The sequence below is a fragment of the Physeter macrocephalus genome, chromosome 18 (assembly GCF_002837175.3).
Source record: "Physeter macrocephalus isolate SW-GA chromosome 18, ASM283717v5, whole genome shotgun sequence".
NCBI classification, from domain to species: Eukaryota; Metazoa; Chordata; class Mammalia; order Artiodactyla; family Physeteridae; genus Physeter; species Physeter macrocephalus.
The window spans coordinates 70581849-70597499 of NC_041231.1; the positions used below are offsets into that span (position 1 = coordinate 70581849).

The 15651-nt window shown below is 44.2% G+C and overlaps 1 protein-coding gene across 1 annotated transcript; it reads left to right on the forward strand.

Moving 5' to 3' along the window:
* The first annotated feature begins 262 nt into the window (after positions 1-262).
* On the forward strand, positions 263-13662 carry LHFPL5 (LHFPL tetraspan subfamily member 5). Its single transcript, XM_007110790.1, has 4 exons — positions 263-674; positions 5313-5549; positions 9058-9080; positions 13650-13662. The coding sequence occupies exons 1-3, from the start codon at positions 263-265 to the stop codon at positions 9066-9068; spliced, it is 660 nt and encodes a 219-aa protein (XP_007110852.1). The 3' UTR covers positions 9069-9080; positions 13650-13662.
* Positions 13663-15651: the final 1989 nt, after the last annotated feature.

A 15651-nucleotide genomic window follows, 5' to 3' on the forward strand; every position in this document is an offset into this window, starting at 1 on the left:
AAGGAAGTAGGAGACAGGAGACATCCCGGCTAGAGCAAGAGGGGACACAGGCACCTGGACAAGCTTCCCCTGAAGAGGCCAAGGTCATTTTCCCTGTCCTATTAGTCCTCTTTCTTCTACCTTGGAAGGAGCCTTACCTTGTGCCCTGACCTCCACCTTCTCCCCAAACCTGGCTGAGGGGTGACCCACTTCTGGGCCTCCCTCCATCCGCAAAGCCACTTCCAGCCCACAAGTCCCCAGCCCAGGACCCAGTGCCCTCACCATGGTGAAGTTGCTGCCTGCCCAGGAGGCAGCCAAGATCTACCATACCAACTATGTGCGGAACTCGAGGGCCATAGGTGTGATGTGGGGCACACTCACCATCTGCTTCTCCGTGCTGGTCATGGCGCTCTTCATCCAGCCCTACTGGATCGGTGACAGCGTCAGCACACCCCAGGCAGGCTACTTTGGCCTTTTCTCCTACTGCGTGGGCAACGTGCTGTCGTCTGAGCTTATCTGCAAGGGTGGCCCGCTGGACTTCTCCTCCATCCCCTCTAGAGCTTTCAAGACTGCCATGTTCTTTGTGGCCTTGGCCATGTTCCTCATCATTGGCTCCATCATCTGCTTCAGCCTGTTCTTTGTCTGCAACACGGCCACTGTCTACAAGATCTGTGCATGGATGCAGCTGGCTGCAGGTGAGCAGGGATAGCAGGAGGGATAGCGGGAGGGCAGGCAGGGGCCCACCATCCCACCTTTTGTGGAGTCTCTAGGCCTCCTACTCAGCTGTCCTCCTTTATAGCGCAGCCATACTCAATGCTCTGCACATGCCTTGGAAGAGTAATTAGAGAGTCTTAGGATGGCTGAGACCAAAAAGGCCTTAGAGATCAAATTGTTCAACCTCCTCTTCTTGTAGATGAGGAACTGAGGTCAAGAGAGGGGAAATGATTTGCCCAGGAGCAAGTCACTTATGGTAGAGTGAAGGTCTTTGTTCCCTAATTATAGGATTCCATACTTGATGCAGCAAGTGTGAGCATTTGAGGCAGCAAGTGGAAGTGATATTTTGTGATGGGGGAGGGGAATAGGGTCTTTTAGAACTATGTGGGGTAGGTGGCTACTGGTGGTGCTCAGAGGCAAGGCCTTCCCTGTCCCCCTTTTCCTGCTTCTGGCCCCAGGCAGGCCACTGGGTCCTTGGGCCAGCTGGTCCTGCTCTCCTCTAGAGCCCAGGAAGGGATGCTTAAGACCTTGTCCTGCAGCCCTTGGTCCCTCCAAGGACCACACACAGACTGTCCATACTAGGGAAACGTCCAGGAACCTTGTTAGGGACTGCAGGCTAAAGTGAAATCATCTTGACATCATTGGTTAGAATGAGAAGCAGTGTTAACAAGCAGAATGGACTAGGGATCAGAATCCCATACAACCAAACACGTAGACTCAAGACTGTCAGAGTTGGAGGGGACCCTAGAGAGCTATAGCATCCTCCCCCCAGCTACAGATGAGGAATCTGGGACTGAGAGAGAAGATAAGACTTAGCCGAGGCTACAGCAGATCATCTGGCAACAAAGGCAAAAGAATAAAGGCAGTGAGTCCCAAGAACTAGCTGGACTCCAAAGACATTTTTTTTATTGAGGCACACATTTACATAAGTGTAATGATTTGTAAAGTACTTTCACATGTATCATCTGGAGGAGCCTCATCATGACACAGTGAGGTGGGTTTTCCTCCTGTTTTACAGAAGAGGCTCTTAGCTGGTAACTTGTCTTTTAGCACACAGGTAGTGAGGGACAGAACCTTCGACTCTGAATCTTGTACTCAGGCTACTTACCTGGTTCCAGAGCTGCCTCCCCAGGCCCCTGCCATCTCCCTCTCTCTGTGCTCCCTCTATATGATGAGGGAGAGGCTGGGGCAGGGATGAGGCAAGTCTCAGTGGACAGTGAGGAGGACGAAGGGAGAATGAAGATTTAGCAGTTCTGTGACAAAGAGGAGTAGAATGGACCCTGGCACGCTTGCCAGCTGGTCCTCCATATCAGAGCTATGGGATGCTGGAAACACAACCCTCCCTCTCTCGTTCTCTTCACTGTCCCACTCCCCCAACCTCCTGCAACAGGTGCCATTTGCTGAACAGGCGGTGCTGGGAGGGCCTGGGGAGGGGAGGGGTCACCAGGCCATTTGAGTCAGACCTTGTCTGGGTCATGGAGCTGAAGACACCGATAGCAGAGGTGGCCAGGTGCCATCCCATGAAACATTTACGTTGGGGGAGAGCAAAGGTGGTGTCATGTTCCATTCTTCCGTGCTGGGGAAAGGAAGATGAGCCAACGGGAAGGATGAGGAGGAGGTGTGCCCCACAGCCAGCAGCTGGGAGATTCCTCCATTTGAAGAGACCTAAACCAGTTAGCTTAGCCTTGCCAAGAAGCCTGGGGCCAGGGAAGGGAGCAGAAGAAGGGAAAGAGGACTGATGAATGGGGCAGTGCGGGGCTGTAGCTTAACAAAGTTAATTGAGCTTCTGGATGCCAGGTGTAGGCAGAATGTGGTCCCAGATCCTAAAAACACAGGTAGGGCAATTTGCTTGTCTGAGTTCTATTAAACTCATCTGTAGAAGGTAGCAACAGTACCCCCGTCACAGGGTTCTTGCGAGGATGGGATGTTATAATGCATGTAAAACACCTTGCACGGTGCCTGACACATGGTAGGTGCTCAGTAAACACGAAAAACACAAAACAACTTTATCAGTCAGGATGGATGGGGTGATGCCACAGTAACAGACAACTCCCAAATCTTAGTGGCTTATGACAAAAGTTTATTTCTTGATAATGGTACACGCTCACTGAGGATCAGTGGAGGGCTCTGCTCTCACTGTGCTCTTCCAGAGCCCAGGCTGATGGAGCATCAGCTGTCATCTGGCTGTCATCATTGCAAAGGGAAAGGGAGCTCTGGAAAGTCTCCATCAGCAGTTAAATGCTCTGGCCTGGAAAAGCACACGGCATTTCTGCTCACATTTTATTGGCTGAAGGAATTTTTATGAACTTGCCTAACTTCAAGGGAGAGAGGCGAGGAAGTATAATCCTACTATGTACCTGAAATACTTGTAAACAGCTCTAATGACAGCCACATCCATCGAGGTTGCTTCCATCTGACTTCAATGCCAATAATAATAGCAACAACTAACATTAATTGGCCTCACTTACCATGTACCAGACACTGCAGTAAGCATTTTCTATACATGATCACGCTTAATTCTCATAACCCTGTTCAGAGTCGGGTATTATTATCCTTATTTTACAGATGAGAGACTGGAAGTCAGAGAGGGTAAGGAAACTTGCCTGAGAATACTCTGCTGGCCTCTATTCAGAGCCCTGAGACACCACAGTGGGGTGGACCCCCACTGTGCCCAGGTAGATGGGTGGGGTGCTCCTAGAGGGCTGTGGCACCCACAGTAACAACCTGTTTCCAAGTCGGAGGCCCTGGGCTCTTTTCTGAACCCCTGTAGGGAGGTGCTATAGAAGGAGAAGGGGGCCATGCCAGGTACCAGCGGACTTGTCACACACCAAGTGGGGAAGAGCACAGGTTTTACCAAAGACCTCTGGGAGGGTCTCCTTCCTCCATCCTAAGGATCTTCCTGTTTGTCACTAAGTCTGAAATGTCACCACTAAATACATTCAGCTTTTTGGAGAGATGTCAGTCTGGGAGGCTGGGGGAATTAACTTTGAAGTCAGGAAAGTCAGGAGCCATGATAGCAGGTCTTGGCTCTGCCATCGCTAAATGACTGGGCAACTCACTTGGTTTCTCTGAGACCTCAGTCTTTTAATCTGAAGATGGGATATTAATACATGGCCTACTTCACAGAACTGTGGTAAGGGTCAAGAGAAAAATGGTACATGAAGTATTTTGTAATCTATACGAGAAGTATGTAAATGAGCTCCTCCTAGAAAAAAAACAAGGACGGTTGATACATTTAGGTGGGGAGGTGGAATCCTTGATCTTTACACTTTGTTGTGCTTTTGTTTGATCTGCTAACCTTCCTTGCAAGAACAAGCGGAGCCCCAGGTTGGTGACTTTGGGTCCTGCGAGGTGCTTCTCCATGGGGCTCCCAGGTAGGGCACAGCTTTGGGACTAAAGAACCTCCAGGCCTGTGAAAGGAGGGCCAGGGGTGGGAAAGTGGCACAGACAAGGGAAGGAAGGCACCCCCTGCCTGCCTGGTGGTTGTCCTTGGGTTGCCCCAGTCACATCCCAGGAATATGTACCTGTCTGGGAAGCTAAGTTGGGGTGGAAACTTGGTGGGAGGGTGTGGGAGTAGTAGAGGGAAGGCGGGGAAGATGAAATTTTTGGCTGCCAACGCTAAATCAATGAAAGCACAGTGTGGCGTACTAGCTAACACTCAGGAAATGCCAACTATGTGTCAGGCAACCTTCTGAGCACTTTTCCAATATGAACTCATTGTAACCTCGCTGCAATCCAAACAGGTAGATACTATTTTTATTCCCATTTTACAGATGAGGAAACTGAGGCAAGAAAACTTAAGTAGGTTGCTCTGAGTCACACAGCTAGCTCTCAAGAGCTGGGCTTGAGATCCAGGCAGCCTTCCCTAGTGTTTCCCAGCTTTTCCTGTTGAGAGAATCACCCAGAAGAGTGCTTTTAAAGACAGGGATTCCTGAACCCAACCCTGACCTGGGAATCAGCATTTTAAACACATTCAGGGAAGTGTGGACAACTGCACTGTTCCGTAGTGGGTAATAGTGTGGAGGCCTGTTTGCTTGAATGGAAGGTTCATGAAGGAAGCAGCCAGAGATGGGGCTAGAAAACTTCCTGTATTCATTTAATCTAAGATACCTGAGTTGTGGGACACACCATTATTCTATGTGCTGTAAAAAGGAAAAATACTTCTAATCAAATTATAGCCTAAAGCTTTGTTATTACACTTATTTCAGAGATGTTGGAGTATGAACAAATGTACATCTTAGGAGTGATGAGTTCTCTGGGCTGGGGCCAGATTTTGGGAGGACTTTGAAGCCAGGCGCCTCGTCAAGTCCAAAGTGAGGGGCACAGCTGAGGGCCTGGTAGAACCACCTGGTGCTGTGGCAGAACCTCCCTGGGCTGAGGAGCTCTGCTCTCAGCCTCCACCCCTGACCACTGGCCCCCAGGGGCAAGTAGCTTTAGCTCTTGGAGCCTCAGTTTTCTCCCCCGTGTTCTGCAAGGAGGATGGCGGGAGCTGCCCCTTGTGCCTCTCAAGGCTGTTAATAAGAGAAGAAGGGAGGTGACACGATGACAGCAGTGCAAGGTGGGAGGCAGCAGGCGAGCACACCAGCTTGACACCATCTGTACCCCTCCTGCTCCCTCAGCCACAGGCCTGATGATTGGCTGCCTGGTCTACCCAGATGGTTGGGACTCAAGTGAGGTACGGCGCATGTGTGGGGAGCAGACCGGCAAATACACACTGGGCCACTGCACCATCCGCTGGGCCTTCATGCTGGCCATCCTCAGCATTGGAGACGCCCTCATCCTCTCCTTCCTGGCCTTTGTGCTGGGCTACCGCCAGGACAAGCTGCTCCCTGATGACTATAAGGCCGATGGAAAAGGTAATTCTCTCTACCCCAGGGAGGTGAGGCTTCCTCTCTGCCAGGTGCCTGAGGTTTGGCCACTGGCCAAGGGTGGGGACACCAAGACCAATCAAACACAGCCCTTGTCGCAGACGCCAAGGGCCAGTGGAGGGTTGCAGGCTGGCATGCGATAAGGCATTGACAGACCTACGTGGCAGAGGCTGTCTATGATAGAAGCCTGTCCCCCTGTCCCCCTGCACTCTCAGGGCCTACAGGGGAGAGAGCCTTGGTACAGCTTGGGGAGCTAGGTGTGGCCTCCCATAGGTGGCACTGAGGCTGGGTCTTGAAATAACAGGGGAGTTTGCTAGGTGGAGAGAGGAACAACAGGGGAGCAAAGGGGATGATGAGTTGTTGGGGAAGGAGGAAAGGCAGGTTAGGGCAGAGATGTGACAGCTCCTGGACTGCAGATGGTGGGAGCCTAGCCCCCTTGGGTTAGAGTAGCCTGGGGTTTCTCCGTATATCCATTTTCTGATCTGAGCCTCATTTCCCCTCATTAGAGGGTAGGAGGCAGGTTTTTCCTCATTTGTAAAAAATACCTACTTCACAAGATTGTACTCAGGAACAAGATAAGGATGTCTGCTCTTGTCGCTTCTATTGAAGATTGTACTGGAGGTTACAGCCAGGAAAATTAGTCAAGAAAAAGAAATAAAAGACATCTACTTTGGAGAAGAAGAAGAAAAACTATCTCTATTAGCAGATGACATGATTTTGTATATGGAAAATCCTAAATAAGCCACTAAAAAACTATTAAAGCTAACATACAACTTCAGCAAGGCTGCAGAATATAAGAACAATATACAAAAATGTATTTGTATACACTAACAATGAACAATCTGAAAATGACATTAAAAAAATTTCATTTACAATAGCAACAAAAAGAATAAAATACTTAGGAATAAATTTAACAAAAAAGTAAATGAAATGTACATGAAAATTAAAAAACATTGTTTAAAGAAAAGGCCTAAATAAATGGAAACATCCATGTTCATGGATCAGAAGACTTAATACTGCTGACATGGCAATACTCCCCAAACTGATCTACAGATTTAATGCAATTTCTATCAAAATCCCAGCTGGCTTTTTGATTTTAGGATCGGCTTGTCAACTGGAAATGCAAGAGACCCAGAATAGCCAAAACAATCTTGAAGAAGAACAAAGTTGGAGGACACACATGTCCTGATTTCAAAACTTACTAGAAAGATACAATAATCAAGACAGTGTGGTACTGACATACGGATAGACATACAGATCAATGGAATAAAATAGAGAGTCCAGAAATAAAACCAAACATCTACTACCAACTGATTTTCATCAAGGGTGCCCAAGACCATTCAATGGGGAAAAGAATAGTCTTTTCAATAAATGGTGCTGGGACAACCAGATATCTACATGCAAAAAGAATGAAGTTGGGCCACCTACCACACATGATATACAAAAATTAACTCAAAATGGATCAAAGACCTAAATGTAAGATATAAAATTATAAAACTCTTAGAAGAGACCTTGGATTAGGCAATGGTTTCTTAGATTTGACACCTAATACACAAATACCAAAGAAAAAAATAAACTAGATTTCATCAAAATTGAAAACTTTGTGCTTCGAAGTACACCATCATGAAAGTGATAAGACAACCCATAGATTGGGAGAAAATATTTGCAAGTCATAATCATAATGCTAGTATCCAGAGTATATTAAGAACTCCTACAACTCAACAATAATAAAAAAATAACCCAATTTTTTAAATGGGCAAAGGATTTTTTTTTTTTTTTTTTTGCGGTACGCAGGCCTCTCACGGTTGTGGCCTCTCCCGTTGCGGACGCAGGCGCCAGACGCGCAGGCCCAGCGGCCATGGCTCACCGGCCCAGCCGCTCCGCGGCATGTGGGATCTTCCCGGACCGGGGCGCGAACCCGTGGTCCCCTGCATCGGCAGGCGGGCTCTCAACCACTGCGCCACCAGGGAAGCCCAGGATTTTTTTTTTTAAAGTACACAGTTTTAGGGGCTTCCCTGGTGGTGCAGTGGTTGCGCGTCCGCCTGCCGATGCAGAGGGAGGCCCGCATACCACACACAAAAAGTATACAGTTTTAATTATTTATTTGGCTGCGCTGGGTCTTCGTTGCAGTGCACGGGATATTCGTTGCCATGTGCGGGATTTTAGTTGTGGCATGCGGGCTCTTAGTTGCGGCATGCGGGATCTAGTTCCCTGACCAGGGATCCAACCTGGGCCCCCTGCATTGGGAGCATGGAGTATTAACCACTGGACCACCGGGGAAGTCCCAAATGGGCAAAGGATTTGAATAGACTTTTCTTCAAAGAAGATATACAAATGGCCAAAAAGCACATGAAAAGATACTCAACATCATTAGTCATTATGAAAATGCAAATCAAAACCACAATGAGATAGCACTTCACACCCACTAGGATGGCTGTAACAAAAAAGATGAACAATAACGAGTACTGACGAGCATGTGGAGAAATTGGAATCCTCGTACGTTGCTATAGAAAATGTAAAATTGTGCAGTTGCTGTGGAAAACAGAATGGCAGTTCTTCAAATGATTAAACACAGTTACCACGTGACCCAGCAATTCCACTCCTAGGTATATACACAAGAAAATTGAAAACATATGTTCACACAAAAACTTGTACACATGTTCATAGTAGCATAACAGTCATGCATCTGATGACTGAATGAACATAATGTGTATATCCAAACAATGAGTTATTATTCAGCCATAAAAAGGAATGAAGTACTGGTAATTGCTACAGTGTGGAAGAAAACATTGAAGCCAGATACAAAAGACCAGATACTGTATGACCCCATTTATATGAAATGTTCAGAACTGGCAAATCCACAGAGACAGAAAGTAAATTTTAGTATTTCCCTGGGGCTGGGAAGAGGGGGGAATTGGGAGTGATTTCTAAAGTTCACAGGGTCTTTTTGGGGTGATGAAAATGTTCTAGAAGCAGATAGTAGTGATGGTTGCACAATGTAGTGAATACACTAAAAACCACTGAGTTGTATACTTTAAATGAGTAAATTTTATGTTAGTAAATTATACCTCAATAAAAAAATAAAAGATTGTGCTGAGGATTAGTGTATATAAAGCACCAACAATACCTGCATATTTTAGGTGATGAATAAATGTTAGTTCTCTCCACCTTCTGTCTTTCCAGTACCTCCACTCTTTATGTCATCCATCTGCCCAGCCAACAATAGGACCTGTGCTCCAGGTGCCCACCGACACTTTTAGGTCCAGGGGGTACATTGAGAGAGGAAGTCTACATCTGGACCTTAAGTCTAGTAAGGGAGACAATCATGCAAGATGGAATCACAAGCTGATAAACATTATGAACAAAAAGTGCAAGCTTTCTTGAGAGTGAATAAGAGGAATCTGAACTAGTTTGGAGAGGGACTAGTGTGCAGGGAATTATCCTGAAAACAAGGCTTGGTTGTAAACACATACTGTTCTCTTTTTTTTTATCGCAGAGGAAGTCTGAAGCAACAGGAGTGTTGGTGCGTAATTTGATTGGAGGGTGGTCTGTGTTCCTTTGGAAGTGCTGTGGCCTCGCAGAATGACGCATGAGGCTGGGCTGTAGGGCCTAGGGAGAGAGGGGGTAGGGGGGTGGGTGTGGGGTGGGAGGGGGCAGGAGCTGGCTGGCATCTGAGACCTTCACTGAGGGGCAAACAGGAACCCTTTAATTTTACTTGTGTCTTGAGAAGTGGTAAAAGCACAGGTAGAGAAGAAATAATTTAAAACAGGCAGGTGGTTTCATAAACTCATCTTTTTGTGGAGCCTGGCAAACAAGAACAGACTGTTGTTAGAAGTCAATATTGTCATTTGGACCCTTATTTTCAGAAAGAAGTTTACGTGATTTTAAGAGACATAGTGGAAAACCTACTAAAATGGAAAATAAAAGTCACAGAGAAGAAAACAAATATTACAGAGAGCTAGGCTAACAGAATTAGTGTATTGAGTATTAAATTTAGCTCCCTGCTCCCTGATAGCTGAAGCAAAAAGCAAAACACGAATTTAACCAATTTTAATGTCTGGTTGAAAACGAAACACGTTAATTTCCTTATTGTCATTTCAGTTTCTAAAATGTGATTTAACAAGGACAAGAAGGAACACCTTTAAAAAGAAAGAAAGGGTGGCGGAGGAGGGAGGGATGGAGGAAGGAAGAGAAGGAACAGCCCACAACAGTATCACCTCCCTGATAGCTGTCGTTTATTGAGGATTTACAGCAGGCCAGGCACTTTGTGTGGGTCGCAGGGATTATCTCCATTTAAACTATTTTATTGATAATTTTTGCTAAGAACCTTCCCATCCTTGACCACATAGACATACTTTTTTGAATAATGAGAAATTAGCATCGTTCCCCCCCCCCGCCACACTTAAGATTCTTAAACGTTAATGTGCATAACTCACCTGGGGGATCTTGTTAAAATTCAGACTGATTCAGTTGGAGTAGTGCCAAGCACTGCATTTCTAACCAGCTCCCCAGTGATACACTGCTGGGTAGGGGTCACACTTCGAGTAGTAAACAATTAGAGTATAAACGTTTTCTCATGTTTTTGCCAGGTTCCTTACTGAAGTTTTTAAAAACCACAAACTCCACAGCACTGGTGTACCATTTAGTTAGGCATTTAGCACTGCTATCATAGATAACTTTTTGCTTCTGTTGATAAATTCTGGAGTGGAATTAATTGAATCAAAGCTAACTACAGCTGTCTTTTTTCTTTTTCTTGCACTACATTTATTTACATCTTAAAAGACATTTATGAGTTTTTACTTGAGGGACACTGATACTACCTTATATACTAGTGAGGAAGTTTGCATGTCTGGAGTAGAACTGAATCAAAATGTGAGCATACATGGGGAAGTTTTGTGTTTTTATTGGCTTAAAAAATGTCAAATTCTATAATCTTGCAATCTTTTTTTTTTTTTTAATACCACAGGTCATCTATTTCCCTGACAATGGAAAATGAGGGAATCAAATTCTTCAGAAACAGAAACTTGTTCCTTCCATGCTTCCCTGTATCTGCTGCTCTAGGCCTGAAATCCTGAAGCCTTTCATTATAGGATGACAATCTCCTGAGACAAGACCTCTTACTGTATCCGGAAAACTCCAGTGAGGAAGAACTGCAGTGACCACATCCAAGATGTTCAGAGACATGTGTTTAACTCTCCTGACTAGGGACCCACTTTCTCTTCTTATCCTTTCACACCAGCAAATTGCTTTACCCTCTTGAGGCCTCTCGGTAAAATGAGAGCAGGATGAGTCTATGTCTAGGGGCCTCCCAGGTGAGTCCCTGACAGTCTAATTCACTGAGGATACTTGTTTGAAAGCACCCAGAAATTGACACCCAGCTCTAAGAGGGCAATGAAGAAGAGGTGGCTGTAAGCATGCTGGATCATTTCAGGTTGAGGTTTAGGGGGTCCTTTGCTTTTTTCTTTTCAGGTTTGTTTTCTTATTGATGCTCAGAGATGCGTAAGGAATGAAGAGGTCACCGGAACCTGAATCCACCAGGATTGGGTGACTTTAGGATCTAAAAACTTTCGAGACTAAATTCTTTTTTCCCTTTGGAACCAAAAATCATTGTTTTCAGTGTCCACACTGACCCAATCAGAATGGGCTACCAGTTTTGGAAAGTTGTTACTTGTGGCCAAGTAATTTGTTAGAGTAATAGATGAACTCTCCTGTAAAAAAAACAACTTTGGATTTGGTACATTAAATGGTGAATCTTTTACCAGTCTCTAGAGGGGAACTCAATTTAGGTAATACCTCATTGTAGCAAATGCCAAGACAAAGATTAGATTCTTTAGGCTGTTCCCTGCCCTGAGGATGGTATGTATTGCAATAGAAACAGGGTTTTCTTGATTATCTGCAGTGAATGATCCAGGAAGAACAGGTGCTTTTTTCTGGTCTTTTGTCTGTTTCCGCAGTAAAGAGAAAACGTGCGTGCTGTTTTCTCACAGGTAGAAAGTGGGTAAATGTTGAACAAAACCATAATGGATCTTGTTGTTGCTTGATCAACCAGCAGTGACACGGAAAACAGGCTTCTTATTCTGGGCTGCAGGGATTATTCAGAGTGCACTGGTTTAAAAGACGCTTTTTAACCAGTGCACTCTGACAACCTGCCCAGTCAGTGCAGTGTTTCTTCTCCAATTCAGATAGGCTAGGTATGAGTAACCCAGCATTGTCCCAGTTGTTGATGATGGGGACTATTAGAATGGGATTTAAGAATGATCACTTTCATGTTTTCTTGTGCTGATAAAATTATTTCATTGTCAGGCATCTACTTTATGCAAGCTTTTATTTATTATTTATTTTTATTTTTGGTTGTGCAGCTTGTGGGATCTTAGTTCCCTGACCAGGGATCAAACCTGGGCCGATGGCAGTAAAAGAGGTCTAAACCACTGCACCGCCAGGGAATTCCCTATGCAAGCTTGATGAATGGATGAGTGACAGAATTTGGCCAATTCTGTAGCTTTGTGACTTTTTTAGATAGATTTGTTCAGTTATCTCTCGTAATTTTACTTTTTATAAAAGGCAAAAGAAAAATTTCTAAAAGCCTCCCTAACTTCAAAATATTTCTCACTGAAATGGCAACCATGGTGGTCCACAGAAGTTTCTGGGGGCTTAAGGTGCATCTGCCAATAGCCTACACCTTGCTCTCAAGAACAGTGAGTTTCACCAAAGCAGGAGTGGATGTTTACTAATGACCAGTGCTGGGGACGATCTGAAATCTGTTTGAGTCACATGACTCAGCGCTTCACCTTTTGCTTTATCTTCAAGGAAACTCAGAATTCAACCTCTCCAATAAAGTAATGATTTTGGCTGACACTTAATAACTGCTTATCAGCCCTTTTCAAGTGGCTTTACCTTTAAATTCTTAAAGATGCCTCAAATATCATTTTTGAAAGTATACAGAAAAATTAATAAAACCAGCACTCCTCTAAACCAAGTTGAGTTACTCTACTCCTTCCTCTGCCTTGGGCTGGAGCACAGGAATGGTTGTGATGCCTAAGCTTTACCAGTAACTAGCACTGAGCAGGTCAAGAGAGGTAAGAAGGCCTTATCACTTACATCTGAAATGCGAACCAGAAGGGTGTCTTTCCTAAAGGCTTTCATTATCTTACATCTCTGTATTAGTTACCTGTTGCTGCATAACAAATTACCCCTCGACTCAGTGGCTTAAAACATTTCAGTTTCTGTGGGTTAGGAATCAGCAAGGCTTAGCTAGGTGTCTCTGCCTCAAGGCTTCTCTCGGGGCTGCAATTAAGGTGTTGGATCTGCTTCCAAGCTCAGTGGTTGTCTGCAGGACTCAACTTCTCACAGGTTGTTGGGCCGAAGGCCTGAGTTCCTTGCTAGCTGAGGGCCTCTCCAAAGGGCTATTCACCTGGCAACTTGCTTCCCCAGAGCAAGTCTTCCAAGACAGAGCAAGAGCAGGTGCACACACAGAGGCACCCTTTGTAACCGAATCTAAGTGACATCCTGCTACTTTTGTCTTAATCTGATTGTTAGAACAATCACAAAGTCCAGCCCACGTTAAAGGTGAGGGAATTGCACAAGTGTGTGAACACCAGGAGGTGAGAATCATTGGAGTATTTTAAAAAGTTGTTTCTCAGTTATTCATAATTAATTTTCTGCTGAAATGGGCATTTACTAGAATGCTTTACTGGAACAAAGATTAGATTCTAGTAACCTTACATGCTGATGGATACATGTTTGTTTTGTAATAAATTGCTGAAGATGAAGGGCCCTAACCCTCAAACTCATCCCACTTTTGCTATCTAACCTCAAGGATTTATAGTAGGGTCCACTAATTTCCAACACTGACCATACTTTCCTCTATATTTAGTAAATCCAAAGCAACCAATGAAATGTCTTAAGGGCACAACTTCTATGAACATAGCTCAAATTGCAGGCAGCTGATACACTGATAACACAATCCAGTTCTGCCAAATGGGAGGGCAAGGCTTGTTATTGTATTATAATGGGCAACAACTTGATATGAATTAAGGACAAAAGAGAAGATTCTGATAAAAAATTGAACTTGGGAGGATATAAAATCAGATTGATCATCTATGTATTCAAAACCCTCATCCTTTTACAAGGAATGGTACAGTCAGTAACAGAGTAGGTACTAATGTAAACTTGCTTAATTAAAACTTCTAAACACAAAATGATCTCAAATATTTTTTTTTAACTGAGATATTTCTGATATCATAAGGACTTGGTGTGGATAAATATTTGCACAAGCACTTAAAAGACAAATGCTTATCACTTTAGTTTTAAAATTCCATCTTTTAAAAATAAGACTTCAGTGACATAAAAACAAACTTCCTCCTCAGTAGGTCTCAAGGTTCATATATTATCTTTATATAAGTTTACATATTATCTTTTCATATTGCTTTGAAGACTGAGAAAGAGCTGTAAATTATCAATGCTTTGTTAACTCCAATGGCACCAAATTGGTGGGCAAAACACAAAGGACTATTGAAACTTCTCTGGTGTCATAAGACCTTATTTACAGAGCAAATATAAGTTCAGATTCTATTATCAATAAATCATCAATTTTTTGTGATACTCTAAGAGCAAATCACTTTCCTTATAAGGCCAAACTGGAAGACTCTACAGGCGTCAAAAATAAAAGAATGAGCAGTAATGAAGTCGATTTGTAACCTGGGCCTGTTCTGGAGTAGCTAAATGGTCTCCCTGTGTACACTCAGGGCTGTAACTCCACCTCAGTTTGACAGTTCTTTTGAGATAGCTACAAGCTCCCTTAGAACTTAAGTTTTCCAAAACCCTCAAAGTTCAAGGTCCGTACATTTAACACAAAGCTTAGAGGAACTGCCTAAGTTCGTCAGTCTGATGAACATACTGGTTTGATGAATTCCAATTTAATTTTTTTGGTTGTTTTTTAAACAGGTTACAGTCAACACTACAGTATGAACACACTACGTATGTCTTAAGCATGGCTCAATTAAAACAGTAAAAGCCAGTTTATGTAGTTCAGGGCTGGAGGACTCTTTATGAATAACATTAAAAATACCATAAATAGGGACTTCCCTGGTGGCGCAGTGGTTGAGAGTTCGCCTGCCAATGCAGGGGACACGGGTTCGATCCCTGGTCCAGGAAGATCCCACATGCCACGGAGCAACTAAGCCTGTGTGCCACAACTACTGAGCCTGTGCTCTAGAGCCCGCAAGCCACAACTACTGAGCCTGTGTGCCACAACTACTGAAGCCCATGCACCGTAGAGCCCACACACAACTACTTAAGCCCACACACTCTAGGGCCCACGTGCCACAACTACTGAGCCTGCGCACCTAGAGCCCGTGTTCCGCAACGAGAAGCCACCGCAATAAGCCTGCACATGGCAAACAGAGAAATGCCCATGTGCAGCAACAAAGACCCAACGCAGCCCAAAAATACCACAAATAAAAATGAAAGGCAAATTAAAAACTGGAAAATGTGATGGAAAAATGACAAAAATGTTACCAAATCATCAAATAGGGAAGGATGCCAAAAGAAAGCTGGGTAAATTGTAGGCTAATAACCAAAACTACAAATGGCCAATAAAACCCATGAAACAAGCTTCTGACTTCACTAGTCATCTAATATGCAAATTAAAACAAGATATTCCCCTTTGGGCAATCAAGCTGGCTATTAGGAACAAAATGAGTGAGATTACACTAGGCCCATTCAAACACTGTTGGTCATAGCAAAACAGTCCAGCTGTTCTCCATGTAAGTTAGGGAACATTTATTAAAAAGCCTTAAAAACGTGCTTACTCTCTGCCCCAGCCATTCTATTTCTAAGAATTTATACTGAGGGGTGAATGAGACAAGTATATGAAAACCTGTGTATAATAGTGGTCATCAGTCCAGTGCCTTTGAGTTCACAAAACTTTGACATTTTGCACTTTGTGATCTGTGGGAGAAAAAACCACCCACAAATACTGCAAAAATGGTATCAAATGTAGGGAATGACAATTTTCTTAGAATTTTCCAAAATGTACTTTGTTAAATCCCACCCCAAGCCCAATTTAAAGATAGAAGCAAAGCTACAAACC

Excerpts from the sequence above, each read along its gene's own strand:
- LHFPL5 (XM_007110790.1), top strand. The coding sequence starts at position 263 with ATGGTGAAGTTGCTGCCTGCCCAGGAGGCAGCCAAGATCTACCATACC. Across the intron at positions 675-5,312 it reads ATGGATGCAGCTGGCTGCAG|CCACAGGCCTGATGATTGGC; the intron begins GTGAGCAGGGAT and ends CTGCTCCCTCAG.